Source organism: Nothobranchius furzeri, chromosome 9, assembly GCF_043380555.1.
Source record: "Nothobranchius furzeri strain GRZ-AD chromosome 9, NfurGRZ-RIMD1, whole genome shotgun sequence".
NCBI lineage: Eukaryota > Metazoa > Chordata > Actinopteri > Cyprinodontiformes > Nothobranchiidae > Nothobranchius > Nothobranchius furzeri.
In genome coordinates this window covers 75,361,627-75,377,305 of record NC_091749.1, presented here as the reverse complement: position 1 = coordinate 75,377,305, position 15,679 = coordinate 75,361,627, and the positions used below count along the sequence as shown (strand labels likewise).

Below are 15,679 nucleotides of genomic sequence, written 5' to 3'. Positions count from 1 at the left end.
CTCAGGCCACCGGCTTTTAGCAGGAGGTTTGTAAAGCTAGAGGACATGAGATGTGCGGCTAATCTCGAACCCCGGATCTTTTCCAGGAGCCGTGGAGAAAAGCTCCAAGCATGGAGCCGAGGACAAAACCCAGAACATCATCATGGCCATGAAGGAGCGCATGAAGATAAGGGAGAAGAACCGCCCGGAGGTCTTCCAGGTGATTCAGGAGATGTTCCACGTCTCCAAGGAAGAGTTCGCTTCCCATCTGAAGACAGCCAAGCAGGCGGTTCTGGACGGGACCTCCAAATGGTCCGCCAAAATCAGCATAACAGGTTCATCTGTTTATGTCCCTCCATGTCCTGGTGCTTGTGCATGTGACCTCTGACCTTTAACCCTTAACGACAAACGCTGCTGTTCTGAACTCGTGTCTGATATTGACCTGCCACACGTGTCATCGGGTGGTTGTGTAGGTGCAGAGGAGGTAACCGTTACGGTGATTAATGTGGACGATGACTATGATGCACTTGGCCATGAGACCTGGCTCCTCCTACCGAGGAAACGCCGCCGCTGCGTGGCCGTCACACCCCAACAGTGGTAACGTTCCTCGTCTGAGCTGAGAACGTTTAGCGGATCCAGACCTGTAGCTTTCAGCGCACCGAGACAGACGCTGTGTGTTTAACTCGAGGGTTTAGGTTAGGGTCTTCGTGCGTTTTTCATCCTTTTAGCTCCAGTTTATAACCGTGTTCGGTTCTCCTGCAACCACAGAGTAAAAAGGGTCGTGTGTGATGTGACCTGCTGTCCTGGTGCATGTCCATCCCTCTCATCAGATGCTACTGATACAGTCATGTCCTGCTTCCTTCCGTCAAACCGGCTCCTAAAAGGAAAGCCAGAGTTTTAGCTGCAGTCTGAAAGCCCCCCCCCCCCCCCCCCCAGCTCGTTTAATGCCCACCTTGCATTTCCCCATGCCAACACACCGCAGAGGCACAGCTGGTGTGGGGGGAGACAGATGGAGAGGAAAAGCAAAACCCACGTGTGATCCAGCAGCAGTTATTCTTTTAAAGTGAAGTTTGCTTTCCGTAGACTCGGAGCCGGACACGTCTCACAAATCCTGATGTTTACAAACCGGCTTAAAGCAGCTTTAACCCAAACTCACCGAAGGGAGAACCTGTGTGTGTGTGTGTGTGTGTGTGTGTGTGTGTGTGTGTGTGTGTGTGTGTGTGTGTGTGTGCTAATGAAGCAAAGCTCAGAAAAGATGTTCCTGTCTCACACCCTCTCTGTCTCACTCTCACAAACACAACAGCGGGTGAATACCGACCCGTGAGGCCAGAGTGGTTCATCATTCCTACGGATCATGCACACCAGAGCCCCCCCCCACCCCCCACCCACCCCCCACCCCACCCCCCATTCTTGGTCTGGGTCTGGTTCTGGTTCTGGGTCTGGTTCTGGGTACTGATAGTGTCCACAGGCCAAACATGTTCATTAATCAGGAAATGGAACGGTCCCGTCACCGCTGACTGTTTTACTGGTTCTGGACCGCTGGTCCGACACCTGCAGCTCGGGGTCCACACGAGGCTCTTCCCTCTCTGAAGTGGTTCCTTGTTAGTCTGACCAATCACAACGCGTTGTTTATATTCAAATGAACCCAGCTAAAGCGCTGTTTATTATGTGGAGGGCGTTGAGGCGACCCTTGTCGTGATTTGGCGCCAGACGAGTAAACCTGCATCGAACTGAATGAATGCATTCGTTTCCCGCTGATGAACACGCGGCAGACGGCCCTGCCTTCCTCATCAAATGTGTGATTTTTGTGCCTTCATGTATAAAAAATAAAGAAGGAAAAGTCATAGATGAGAAGCTCTTACTTTGAAGGGCCGACCCAGTTTTTCTGCATGGAGAGAAGGTGAGATGAGGTCCTCGTCCTGAAGCACGTGGAGTTCAGAGGTCACAGAGCGGCTGTAACTCCTGATGACTTTAGTTTGTTGATGATTTCAGTTCCTTCTGTGATGGTGGGCTACTTCCTGTCAGCACAGGTAAACGCAGACAGGTGAGCTGAAGCTGTTGGGTGAAGAACTATTTCATGAATCAGCTGCATCGGCCACGCCCGACACCTGTCCGTGGGTTTGTGGGCGCCTGTGCTTCAGTCTGTAGAGTGAAGCACAGGCTTTATCTCAGACGTGTTTCCACCAGGACCGGGTTTCTGCACCAGGACCGGGTTTCTGGACCAGGACCGGGTTTCTGGACCAGGACCGGGTTTCTGGACCAGGACCGGGTTTCTGGACCAGGACCGGGTTTCTGGACCAGGACCGGGTTTCTGGACCAGGACCGGGTTTCTGCACCAGGACCGGGTTTCTGGACCAGGACCGGGTTTCTGGACCAGGACCGGGTTTCTGCACCAGGACCGGGTTTCTGGACCAGGACCGGGTTTCTGGACCAGGACCGGGTTTCTGCACCAGGACCGGGTTTCTGTACCAGGACCAGGTTTCTGTACGAGTTTCTCCACATGTAGCGGTGACGGGTTTTGGACCAGGACCAGGTGACGGGTAGCGGTGACGGGTTTTGTCTTCCACCCATGCTGTGATGTAATGGAGATGAACCCAGCTCCTTGCTTCTGACTCTCCAGAACGTTTGCATGCCTGAAGTGTTCTGACTGCTGGTGTTTTTGTGTGCAGTCATGTGTGCTCAGGGTCTTCAGGCCAAGGACAAGACCGGCTCCAGTGACCCGTACGTCACCGTCCAGGTGGGAAAGACAAAACGCAGGACCAAGACCATCTTTGGTAACCTCAACCCGGTCTGGGACGAGAAGTTCTACTTGTGAGTGCTCTCCGATCATTATCATTGTTCTAACTCTTTCATCTGGAGTGAGATGAGGACTAGTGAGCTTCAGAGAGCGTGACAGCAGTGAGTCTGTCTTGATGGTCTTCACTTTGTCTGGCCAGCGTACGTCTGCTCGAGCTTTCCTCTCTCTCCATCTTTGTTTGGGTTCTTCGTTGCTTTATAAAACCAGGGTCACCAGGTGTTCGGCTAAAACGAAGAAGTCAGTGGGAGACGAAACAGAGCAAGTTTCTAGGAGGCGAACCAGAGTATGGATTCTTAAATGAGAAGTGTTATGAAGCCTTTGGAGTGGTTGCCATGGTTACAGTAACAGACGCTAGCAGTGCTGAGACGAAGCTGCTCAGCAACATGGATCTGGCTGCAAAGCCACACAGAGAAGGACCTGCAGCACGTAGAAAGGGGCGGAGTCTGTCCGTTGTCAGACGCTGCAAATGGTGCGATGGCATTCCAGAACCGAAGAGGGCGCTGTAGCTAATGTCCCTAACATGTAGGAGCAAAGGTTCCGGCTCTTGAAAACTGTACGCTTTGTGGCTACACTCATGCCTTTGCTGCTGTCTCAGCTGCTCTTTGGTCCGTGTAAAGATGGTTCCTGCAAATGGAAGAAAGTAGCCCACTACCAGGCATGTCTCCTCCCTTCAAGCTGCTCTGGTCTTGATTCTGGTTCCTGGACATTCTGACAAATCACTTCAACTGGGACTCCGACACAAAGAGGCTGGATGGCACAGGACACGTGTGCCGTAACAGGTCCAGTGGTGAAGCGGCTGTGGTTCCCCTCCCAGTCGCAGCGTGTCCTGGTTCTCTAGCTGCCCTTGCCTGTTACGTTTTCAGCCAGCTGTTGGTGAACGGTACAGGTTATTTCTTTAACCTGTGTGAGTCCATGTGTGAGCAGCGCATCAACTACAGTTCTGCTTAGCACCGACCCAGTTCAATCAAAGTAAAATATAAATCAATGAAATCTGATTCAGCTGGCTAAATAAAGTACTGCTGACCCCACCTGGAGTCCAATCTGCAGAGCACTGGCGCCACCGGTTCCTCCGACCACCACCAGCAGGCAAGGTGGGTTAAGTGTCTTGCCCAAAGACACAACAGCAGTATTCTCTAGTCGGAGCTGGGATCGACCCTGCAACCTTCCAATTACTGGACGACCCGCTCTACCTGCTCATAGTAGTATTACCAGAGTACTGTTGAGTCTAAACTCGAACAGCCTTAAATCACATGGGTCTGACAACGGACCCGACGCTGCCCCTTCCTGCGTGCCGCCGCCAGGTCCACCTGGGCTGAGAGTTCTCACACGGCGACTGAAGGAAAGCAAGAGGAAGAGAAACCCATCAAGAAAGCTCTCCGGAACTGCAGATACCCAGACTGGACCTTTGTGAAAGTCTGGAAAGCATCCATAGCAGCACCCAGCAAAGAACAGGACAACCACCATCCCACAGCCGTATCCCCTCACCCTCAGACTGGACCAGTGACATGCCGCTGGTGTAGAAGGTTTAGGATGCCGTTGTGTCGCCACTAATATACTGTATTATATTATTCTCTGGGTCCGGTCCGTTTCAAATGGAAACATCTACAGAGTCACTGGTTCTACTGGTAACGGTTTGGGTCATCGTGGGTTTTATTTGTTGCAACACACTTACAGTATGATCAGTACACTTCAGGGGCGTCCGCGTTTTTAAACAACGGAAATCTGTTTGTGCTCATAAACAGTTAATGAACACATCTTCATCATCATCATCATCAAACTTATATCACGCTTGTTTAGAACGCTCAAAGACGCTTTCACACACTCTCACACTACTACTGATGGTAAGCTACTACGTAGCCACAGCCGCCCTGAGGCGGTCTGACAGAGGCGAGGCTGCCATTCCGCGCTGTCGGCCCCTCTGACCACCACCACCACAGGCAAGTTGGGTGAAGTGTCTTGCCCAAGGACACAACAGCAGAATACCCCTAGTGGGAGCTGGAATTGAACCCATGACCCTCCAATCATGAGGCAACCCGCTCTACCTCCTGAGCTGCTGCTGCCCTGATCTTGATCTTTTGTGGAGTACCACAGGGAGTTGTTTTGGGTCTCAAGCTATTGCACTCCAAAATATGCTGAAGTTATCAAACTTTTATATTTGTAATACTCTTATTATGATCTGAGTATATCACAACCTCTGTACCGTACTCAGCTCTGCTGTTATTTCCTTTTGGAGCCATCTTTGTCTTTCGGATTATTAATTCAAATGCTGTAAAGTTTAAACCAACTGCTTATTTATTCTGGATTTTTGGGAGTCAAGTCTTTTAAATAGAGGTGTAAATAACTAAATCTGACACCCCAGGTCTTGGTAAAGTCTGGCCTCTGTAATCAGTGCTATGTTGAGGTTTTGTGAGCGTGTCTGAGCTGGCCAGACTCCACACCTGTAAAGAGGCTCCTGTGGTGGCGGTAATGATACTCTTTTCCATTACTACGGGGATGTAGATTAATAGAGCGATGCATTACTGTGTGCTTGGCAGAGTTTCTAGTGCAGCAGCAGCTTTTGCTTCCCCCACAGAAATGATTAGTTCAAACAAATACCACCGATGCGGTCTCATTGGCTGTCACACTCGAGATGCCTCTGGCTGTCCCTCCAGCTCTGATTGGTTTGGGCCCTTCTCAACTGCTTATTTTCTTTATGATAGTTATTGTTGTTGGGAAAGATCGTTCTGCTGCATGGATTTGTCACAATCATTATTATCTGACAAGCCAACCAATGAGAAGTGCTCAGGAGTAGAAGGTTGAGTCATCATTTGCAGGAACTCTTCTCCATGTGAAGGTTCACTAAGTTTACAGCGTGTTTGTGCTTGACTTGTGGACTTGCTGCCTTTTGCTCCGCTGAATACTCAAACCTGAAAGGCTGTCACTGGAAGTGCCGCTGCAACTCCAAGTGTTCATGTCGCTGTGACTGTTCTGACCTAACTTACTCATCTCCCAACCAACAGCGAGTGTCACAATGCAACGGATCGCATAAAGGTGCGCGTTTGGGATGAGGACGATGACATCAAGTCACGCGTGAAGCAGCATTTCAAGCGTGAGTCGGATGATTTTCTGGGCCAGACCATCATCGAGGTCCGCACGCTCAGCGGGGAGATGGACGTTTGGTACAACCTGGGTAAGAGACCAAATCTCTAGAAGATCAGGTGTCCCAGAGGATAGCTGTTGAATGTTGAGATTTATTATCAGCGAAACACAACATCAGAGTTTACTGAGGCGCTAAACTTTACTCAAGTGTAAAAAGCTGTTAAAACAGAGACAGAACTCTAGCTGCCTCGTTTACATCAGTGAACGATTAATACACGTTTCATTACCTTTTAACTGTGTATTCAAATAGAATCTAACAGGAAATCAAACATCCAGGCATCTGATTGCTGTTCTGACTTTTTCAGCTCCATCCGAGGTCAAAAGGAAGTGTGGCTTTTATTGATGGAGGATCTGACCAATTATTCCTTTGATTTAAAGGGAAAACAAAGCAAACAAAGTTTCTGATGGATTCCGTTTGCTTGTATTTTATTTTCATTCTATTGAAAAATAATCAGAAAAATCAGGATGTTTACCAAAATGGATGATTTTCAAACAAAACAACAATACTACTACTACTACTACTACTACTACTACTACTACTACTACTACTACTACTACTAATAATAATAATAATAATAATAAAAATAATAAAAATATTAGTAATAATAATAATAACAACCCCAATACTACTACTACTACTACTACTACTAATAATAATAATAATAATAATAGTAATAAAAATATTAGTAATAATAATAATAACAACCCCAATACTACTACAACAACTACTAATACTAATAATAAAAATAATAGTAATAATAATAATAACAACCCCAATACTACAACTACTACTACTAATAATAAAAATAATGTTATTATTAATAATAATAATAATAACCCCAATACTACTACTACTACTACTACTACTACTACTACTACTAATAATAATAATAATAATAATAGTAATAAAAATATTAGTAATAATAATAATAACAACCCCAATACTACTACAACTACTACTACTAATAATAATAAAAATAATAGTAATAATAATAGTAATAATAACAGCCCCAATAACACTACTACTACTACTACAACTACTACAACTACAACTACTAATAATAAAAATAATAGTAATAATAATAATAACAACCCCAATACTACAACTACTACTACTAATAATAAAAATAATGTCTCGTCTCGTCTCGTCTCGTCTTCCTCCGCTTATCCGGGTCCGGGTCGCGGGGGCAGCATCCCAACTAGGGAGCTCCAGGCCGTCCTCTCCCCGGCCTTGTCCACCAGCTCCTCCGGCAGGACCCCAAGGCGTTCCCGGACCAGATTGGAGATGTAACCTCTCCAACGTGTCCTGGGTCGACCCGGGGGCCTTCTGCCGGCAGGACATGCCCGAAACACCTCCCCGGGGAGGCGTCCAGGAGGCATCCTGACCAGATGCCCAAACCACCTCAACTGGCTCCTTTCGATCCGGAGGAGCAGCGGTTCTACTCCGAGTCCCTCCCGAATGTCCGAGCTCCTCACCCTATCTCTAAGGCTGAGCCCGGCCACCCTACGGAGGAAACTCATTTCGGCCGCTTGTATCCGCGATCTCGTTCTTTCGGTCATTACCCAAAGCTCATGACCATAGGTGAGGATTGGGACGTAGATCGACCGGTAAATCGAGAGCCTGGCTTTCTGGCTCAGCTCCCTCTTCCCCACGACAGATCGGCTCAGCGTCCGCATCACTGCAGACGCCGAACCAATCCGCCTGTCGATCTCCCGATCCCTCCTACCCTCACTCGTGAACAAGACCCCGAGATACTTAAACTCCTCCACTTGAGGTAGGACCTCTCCCCCGACCCGGAGGTGGCAAGCCACCCTTTTCCGGTCGAGAACCATGGTCTCAGATTTGGAGGTGCTGATCCTCATCCCAGCCGCTTCACATTCGGCCGCGAACCTACCCAGCAAGAGCTGAAGGTCAGAGCTGGATGAAGCTAGGAGGACCACATCATCCGCAAAAAGCAGAGACGAGATTCTCCTGCCACCAAACTCGACACACTCCACACCACGGCTGCGTCTAGAAATTCTGTCCATAAAAGTGATGAACAGAACCGGTGACAAAGGGCAGCCCTGGCGGAGTCCAACCCTCACTGGGAACAGGTCCGACTTACTACCGGCTATGCGGACCAAACTCACGCTCCTCTGGTAAAGGGACTGAATGGCCCTTAACAGAAAGCCACCCACCCCATACTCCTGGAGCGTCCCCCACAGGGTGCCCCTGGGGACACGGTCATAAGCCTTCTCCAAATCCACAAAACACATGTGGATTGGTTGGGCAAACTCCCATAATGTTATTATTAATAATAATAATAATAACCCCAATACTACTACTACTACTACTACTACTACTACTACTACTACTACTAATAATAATAATAATAATAGTAATAAAAATATTAGTAATAATAATAATAACAACCCCAATACTACTACAACTACTACTACTAATAATAATAAAAATAATAGTAATAATAATAGTAATAATAGTAATAATAACAGCCCCAATAACACTACTACTACTACTACTACAACTACTACAACTACAACTACTAATAATAAAAATAATAGTAATAATAATAATAACAACCCCAATACTACAACTACTACTACTAATAATAAAAATAATGTTATTATTAATAATAATAATAATAATAATAATAATAACCCCAATACTACTACAACTACTACTACTACTAAAACTACTAATACTACTACAACTACTACAACTACTACTACTACTAATAAAATAATAGTAATAATAATAATAATAACCCCAATAATACTAATACTACTACTATAACTACTATATATATACTATAATAAACATGTATGATAACAGATATATATCACAGGTGTATAATAACAGATGTGTAATAAGAAGGTGTGAATGAAAAGTAAAAAAACACAGGTGTACATTAATAGATATGTAATAACAGGTTTATAGCAGAGCCTGGTTTCCTATCTCTGCTCTCATCCTTCTTGCTGGATGGAGGCTGAATGGCGCCGCGATGAAAACTCCAGCTGCTGCTAAACTGATGTGACTGTCAGCTTTCTATCTTTGCCTCTTTAGCTAAAAGGAGGTCATGTGGATGATAGTAACCCTCTTCAGATCTGCTGCTCTGTCGTTGTCCACCCTCCAGCTGCTCTCAGCCGCTCCAGTCTGAGCCAGCGCATCTGCAAAATTAGCTGTTTTTGTCAAGTTGTTATTCGTCACTCGTCTTTCTACCAGCTGATGCTGTAGAAATCACTGTTGAGTTAGGTGTGTGTGTGTGTGTGTGTGTGTGTGTTTGAACCTGTTATGTGTCCATAAACGTGTGTGTTATTTGTGTGTAATGTTTGTCATGTTTTGCTGACTTTTGCTGAGTTGCTCTCGATCTTATTGCTGGCTTCTTTTGCGGTTATGGATTTTGGATGATGTCACTGCTGACTTAGGTTTGCACCTGCTGATGTTGTCTAGGACAGGTTTCTACTGACCAGTCGTTCCTTCTCTGGTTGAGTTGCTCGTTAGTGCTACTAGAAAACGTGAGGAACGTATGGACATGTTTTAATCTGCTTTTAAAGTAAATCTGTAAATAAAAACCTGTAAACGTGTCCAGGTGAAAACACCTGCTGCAGGTTACAGCCCCACCCGAGAGGCGGATGCTTTTAAACGGAGGATTGTTTAATGTTTGTCTCTCAGACAAAAGAACGGATAAGTCTGCCGTGTCTGGAGCCATCAGACTTAAGATCAGCGTGGAAATGAAAGGCGAGGAGAACGTGGCTCCGCCCCATGGCCAGTACACCTGTTTACACGAGGTAACAGAAACATTACCGCGCCAAACCTAAAGCTGCAACATCAGACCAACTGAGCAAACATCTGGTCTTCTGTGCCCCTACAGAACTTGTTCCACTACCTGACTGAAGTGAAGAGCAGCGGGGTGGTGAAGATCCCACAGGTCAAGGGGGACGACGCGTGGAAGGTCTACTTTGACGACGTGTCTCAGGAGATAGTGGATGAATTTGCCATGAGATACGGGGTGGAGTCCATCTATCAGGCCATGACGTTAGTACCTCCCTGATTTACGGCCTTTCCCTCATCAATCTGTCATTGTCTCATTGAGCAGGTTGGACGAGCCAATGGGACGAGAGGAGAAGTAAAGGTGTCTTCTCAGCAGAAATGGAGCTCAGGAGAGAGTCGAGCTCCTCGGTTTGATTGATTAGTTGTTGGTTTGGAGAAAGAAAAGAACTTCTAACCAGCCTTGGTCGCATCGATCCCAGTCACACAACAACCTGCTTTCCTCTGTGATCAGCCAGAACACACACACACACACACACACACACACACGCACATGCACATGCACGCACACACACACACACACGCACACACACACACACACGCACACACACACACACACGCACACACACACACGCACTCACGCTTACACGCACGCACACACACACACACACACACACACACACATGCACACGCACACACACGCACACGCACGCACGCACTCACGCGTACACGCACGCACACACACACACATGCACACACACACGCACTCACGCGTACACGCACGCACACACACCGACACACACACACACACACACAGACACACACACACGCACACACACGCACACACACACACACACACACACACACACACACACGCACGCGTACACGCACGCACGCACACACGTGCACGCACGCCTACACGCACACATGCACGCACACACACAGACACACACACACACACGCACGCATACATGCACGCACACACACAGACACACACACACAGACACACACACATGCACACGCGTACACGCACGCGTACACACACACACACGCACGCACGCATACATGCACGCACACACAGACACACACACAGACACACACACACGCACACGCGTACACGCACGCGTACACACACACACAAACCACGGTATCCATTCACCAAACACTTCAAGGATAAAATATTAGAATTTCTCGTCTCTCGTCTCGTCTCTCTCGTCTTCCTCCGCTTATCCGGGTCCGGGTCGCGGGGGCAGCATCCCAACTAGGGAGCTCCAGGCCGTCCTCTCCCCGGCCTTGTCCACCAGCTCCTCCGGCAGGACCCCAAGGCGTTCCCGGACCAGATTGGAGATGTAACTTCTCCAACGTGTCCTGGGTCGACCCGGGGGCCTTCTGCCGGCAGGACATGCCCGAAACACCTCCCCAGGGAGGCGTCCAGGAGGCATCCTGACCAGATGCCCAAACCACCTCAACTGGCTCCTTTCGATCCGGAGGAGCAGCGGTTCTACTCCGAGTCCCTCCCGAATGTCCGAGCTCCTCACCCTATCTCTAAGGCTGAGCCCGGCCACCCTACGGAGGAAACTCATTTCGGCCGCTTGTATCCGCGATCTCGTTCTTTCGGTCATTACCCAAAGCTCATGACCATAGGTGAGGATTGGGACGTAGATCGACCGGTAAATCGAGAGCCTGGCTTTCTGGCTCAGCTCCCTCTTCCCCACGACAGATCGGCTCAGTGTCCGCATCACTGCAGACGCCGAACCAATCCGCCTGTCGATCTCCCGATCCCTCCTACCCTCACTCGTGAACAAGACCCCGAGATACTTAAACTCCTCCACTTGAGGTAGGACCTCTCCCCCGACCCGGAGGTGGCAAGCCACCCTTTTCCGGTCGAGAACCATGGTCTCAGATTTGGAGGTGCTGATCCTCATCCCAGCCGCTTCACATTCGGCCGCGAACCTACCCAGCAAGAGCTGAAGGTCAGAGCTGGATGAAGCTAGGAGGACCACATCATCCGCAAAAAGCAGAGACGAGATTCTCCTGCCACCAAACTCGACACACTCCACACCACGGCTGCGTCTAGAAATTCTGTCCATAAATGTGATGAACAGAACCGGTGACAAAGGGCAGCCCTGGCGGAGTCCAACCCTCACTGGGAACAGGTCCGACTTACTACCGGCTATGCGGACCAAACTCACGCTCCTCTGGTAAAGGGACTGAATGGCCCTTAACAGAAAGCCACCCACCCCATACTCCTGGAGCGTCCCCCACAGGGTGCCCCTGGGGACACGGTCATAAGCCTTCTCCAAATCCACAAAGCACATGTGGATTGGTTGGGCAAACTCCCATGCCCCCTCCATCACCCTTGCAAGGGTATAGAGCTGGTCCACAGTTCCACGGCCAGGACGAAAACCACATTGCTCCTCCTCTATCTGAGATTCAACTATCGATCGGACCCTCCTCTCCAGTACCTTGGAGTAGACCTTTCCAGGGAGGCTGAGGAGTGTGATCCCCCTATAGTTGGAACACACCCTCAGGTCACCCTTCTTAAAGATGGGGACCACCACCCCGGTCTGCCACTCCCTAGGAACTGCCCCCGATGACCACGCAATGTTGTAGAGACGTGTCAACCATGACAGCCCTACAACATCCATAGCCTTGAGATACCCAGGACGAACCTCATCCGCCCCCGGGGCTCCGCCGCTGTGTAGTTGTTTGACTACCTCAGCAACTTCTGCCCCCGAGATCGGACAGTCCATCCCCAGGCCTCCCAGCTCTGGTTCCTCCTCGGAATGCGCATTGGTGGGATTGAGGAGCTCCTCAAAGTATTCCTTCCACCGTCCGACTATAGCCTCAGTTGACGTCAGCAGCTCCCCATCCCCACTGTAAACAGTGTGAGCGAGTTGCTGCCTTCCTCTCCTGAGGCGCCGGACAGTTTGCCAGAACCTCTTTGGAGCCGATCGATAGTCTTTCTCCATGGCCTCACCAAACTCCTCCCACGCCCGAGATTTTGCCTCGGCAACTGCCACTGCTGCACCCCGCTTGGCTATCCGGTACCTGTCTGCTGCCTCCGGAGACCCACAGACCAGCCACGCCCTGTAGGCCTCCTTCTTCAGCCTGACGGCTCCCCGAACCTCTGGTGTCCACCAGCGGGTACGGGGGTTGCCACCACGACTGGCACCGGCCACCTTACGACCACAGCTAGCAACAGCCGCCTCGACAATCGCAGAGTGGAACAAGGCCCACTCGGACTCAATGTCCCCCACTGCTCTCGGGACGTGGTCAAAGCTCTGCCGGAGGTGGGAGTTGAAGACCGTCTTGACAGGTTCTTCTGCCAGGCGTTCCCAGCAGACACTCACTATGCGTTTGGGTCTGCCAGGTCTACGCGGCATGTTCCCTTGCCATCTGATCCAACTCACCACCAGATGGTGATCAGTTGACAGCTCCGCCCCTCTCTTCACTCGGGTGTCCAAAACATACGGTCGCAGGTCAGATGATATGACTACAAAATCTATCATCGACCTGTGACCTAGGCTGCCCTGGTACCAAGTGTACCGGTGGGCATCCTTATGTTCGAACATGGTGTTCGTTATGGCCAAACTGCGGCTTGCACAGAAGTCCAATAACAAAACACCGCTCGAGTTCTGATCAGGTGGGCCGTTCCTCCCAATCACACCCCTCCAGGTCAAGCTGTCATTGCCCACGTGAGCATTGAAGTCCCCCAGCAGGACAATGGAGTCCCCTGATGGAGCACTATCTAGCACTCGTCCCAGGGACTCCAAAAAGGGTGGGTACTCTGAACTGATATTTGGCCCATAAGCACAAACAACAGTCAGGACCCGTTCCCCAACCCGAAGGCGCAAGGAAGCTACCCTCTTGTCCCCCGGGGTAAACCCCAACACACAGGCAGAGAGTCTCGGGGCTAACAAAAAGCCAACCCCAGCCCTCCGCCTCTCACCCGGAGCAACTCCAGCAAAGTAGAGTGTCCAACCCCTCTCCAGGTCTCGGGTTCCAGAGCCAATGCAATGTGTCGAGGTGAGTCCGACTATATCTAGCCGGTACCGCTCAACCTCTGCCACAAGCTCCGGCTCCTTCCCCGCCAGCGAGGTGACGTTCCATGTCCCAAAAACTAGTTTCCTTGTCCGGGGATTGGACCGCCAAGGCTCCCGCCTTGGTCTGCCACCCGATTCACATTGCACCGGACCCTTCATGTTCCTCCTGCGGGTGGTGGGTCCACAGTTGGACGAGCCCATGTATCCGGTTCGGGCTGGGCCCGGCCGGGCCCCATGGGCGAAAGCCCGGCCACCAGGCGCTCGCTCACGGGCCCCAACCCCAGGCCTGGCTCCAGGGTGGGACCCCGGTAACCCTCCGGGCCGGGTACTCCGACTCTTCGTTTTCACCGCCATGAAAGATCCTTCGAACCGTTCTTTGTCTCACCCTTCACCTAAGACCAATTTGTCATGGGAGACCCTACCAGGGGCACTAAGTGCCCCAGACAACATAGCTCCTAGGATCATTAGGGCACTCAAACTCCTCCACCACGATAAGGTGACGGTTCAAGGAGGAGAATATTAGAATTTACTGTTTGCAAAAGTTAAAATGTGAGAGAAGCAACATTTATCCAGGTTTTCCTGCTGCAGGTCTTTAAAGTGTTGCCAGGTTGTCCTGTTGCTACTTTCATCACCTGTTTTCCGTTTGGCCCTTTGAGCCTGTCTGCTTTTCCTCACAGCAGCTCCTTTATCAATCCTCCTGCCTCCCCAGCAGGCCCATCTCCTCATCGGCATTCCCTTTAGCTCCACACAGTTGCTTTAACAAGCTCTAATTCTTCTCAATTACCAGCTGCAGTATGTCCACCCAACAAATGAGAGCAGCTGCATCAGCAGCAGCGGCTTGATTGTGTCATAAATATGGTGGACGCCTTTAAATGTTCTGTGCTGTATCTGCCGTGGACTTGTTCAGTGATGCTTCACTGTGCAGCGCTGCATGGAGAGTCTGTGGGTTTATTTCATGCAGACAAGAGAGGCAGTGAGTGGTCATGTGACATCTTCATCAGGTAGAACGAACGCTTAGCTGGAGTTGGAGAGGACTTTCCTTTGTGTTCCCTTTCTGGTCATGAAGCATCGACTTCCAGTCACTGTTGACATGATGGCTGTGAGCAGCTGTGAGGACTCTCCCCTGCACACACACACACACACACACACACACACACACACACACACACACACACACACACACACACACACACACACACACACACACACACACACACACACACACACACACACACACACACACACACACAGTCCTGCTACGTCTTCATTCCTCGTTATCTCCTCTCGTTTCCTCCCAGCTGTCTGAAACTTTGGGACTACTTCTCCATCCACGGGTGCAAACCCAAGCAGGCTAACACAACACAGCCTCGCTCTAAACAGGGCTCAAGAGATCCAGCCCCAAAGCACCATGGGAGTTCAGCGGAACTCTTCACCACACTCTTCATCACTGTTGTTGCTCGCCTAACTCCACGTGCTTCTGGGGGATTTGGAGGCTGAAGGCAGAGTAATTAAACAGGCCTTCCAATGAGAATGTGTGTGTGTGTGTGTGTGTGTGTGTGTGTGTGTGTGTGTGTGTGTGTGTGTGTGTGTGTGTGTGTGTGTGTGTGTGTGTGTGTGTGTGTGTCTGTGTGTGTGTGTGTGTGTGTGTGTGTGTGTGTGTGTGTGTGTGTGTGTGTGGGTGTGTGTGTGTGTGTGTGTCTGTGTGTGTGTGTGTGTGTGTGTGTGTGTGTGTGTGTGTGTGTGTGTGGTGTGTGTGTGTGTGTGTGTGTGTGTGTGTGTGTGTGTGTGTGAGTGGGTGTGGGTGTGTGGGTGTGTGGGTGTGTGTGTGTGTGTGTGTGTGTGTGTGTGTGTGTGTGTGTGTGTGTGTGTGTGTGTGTGTGTGTGTGTGTGTGTGTGTGTGTGTGTGTGTGTGAATACATCATTACTCGTGGCTTAATGCCTTTAAGAAGA

General features: G+C 49.8%; 1 protein-coding gene across 5 annotated transcripts in view; it reads left to right on the top strand.

Annotated features, from left to right (window-relative positions):
* LOC107396706 (protein unc-13 homolog C) overlaps positions 1–15,679 on the top strand; it is a 124,635-nt gene that overhangs the window by 30,126 nt on the left and 78,830 nt on the right. For all 5 annotated transcript variants that reach the window (XM_070555190.1, XM_070555192.1, XM_070555191.1 and 2 more), the window contains exons 7-11: positions 87–314; positions 2,649–2,790; positions 5,776–5,945; positions 9,588–9,703; positions 9,787–9,950. In XM_070555190.1, coding sequence (XP_070411291.1) covers positions 87–314; positions 2,649–2,790; positions 5,776–5,945; positions 9,588–9,703; positions 9,787–9,950 — 820 coding nt within the window. The remainder of the gene's footprint in view (positions 1–86; positions 315–2,648; positions 2,791–5,775; positions 5,946–9,587; positions 9,704–9,786; positions 9,951–15,679) is intronic.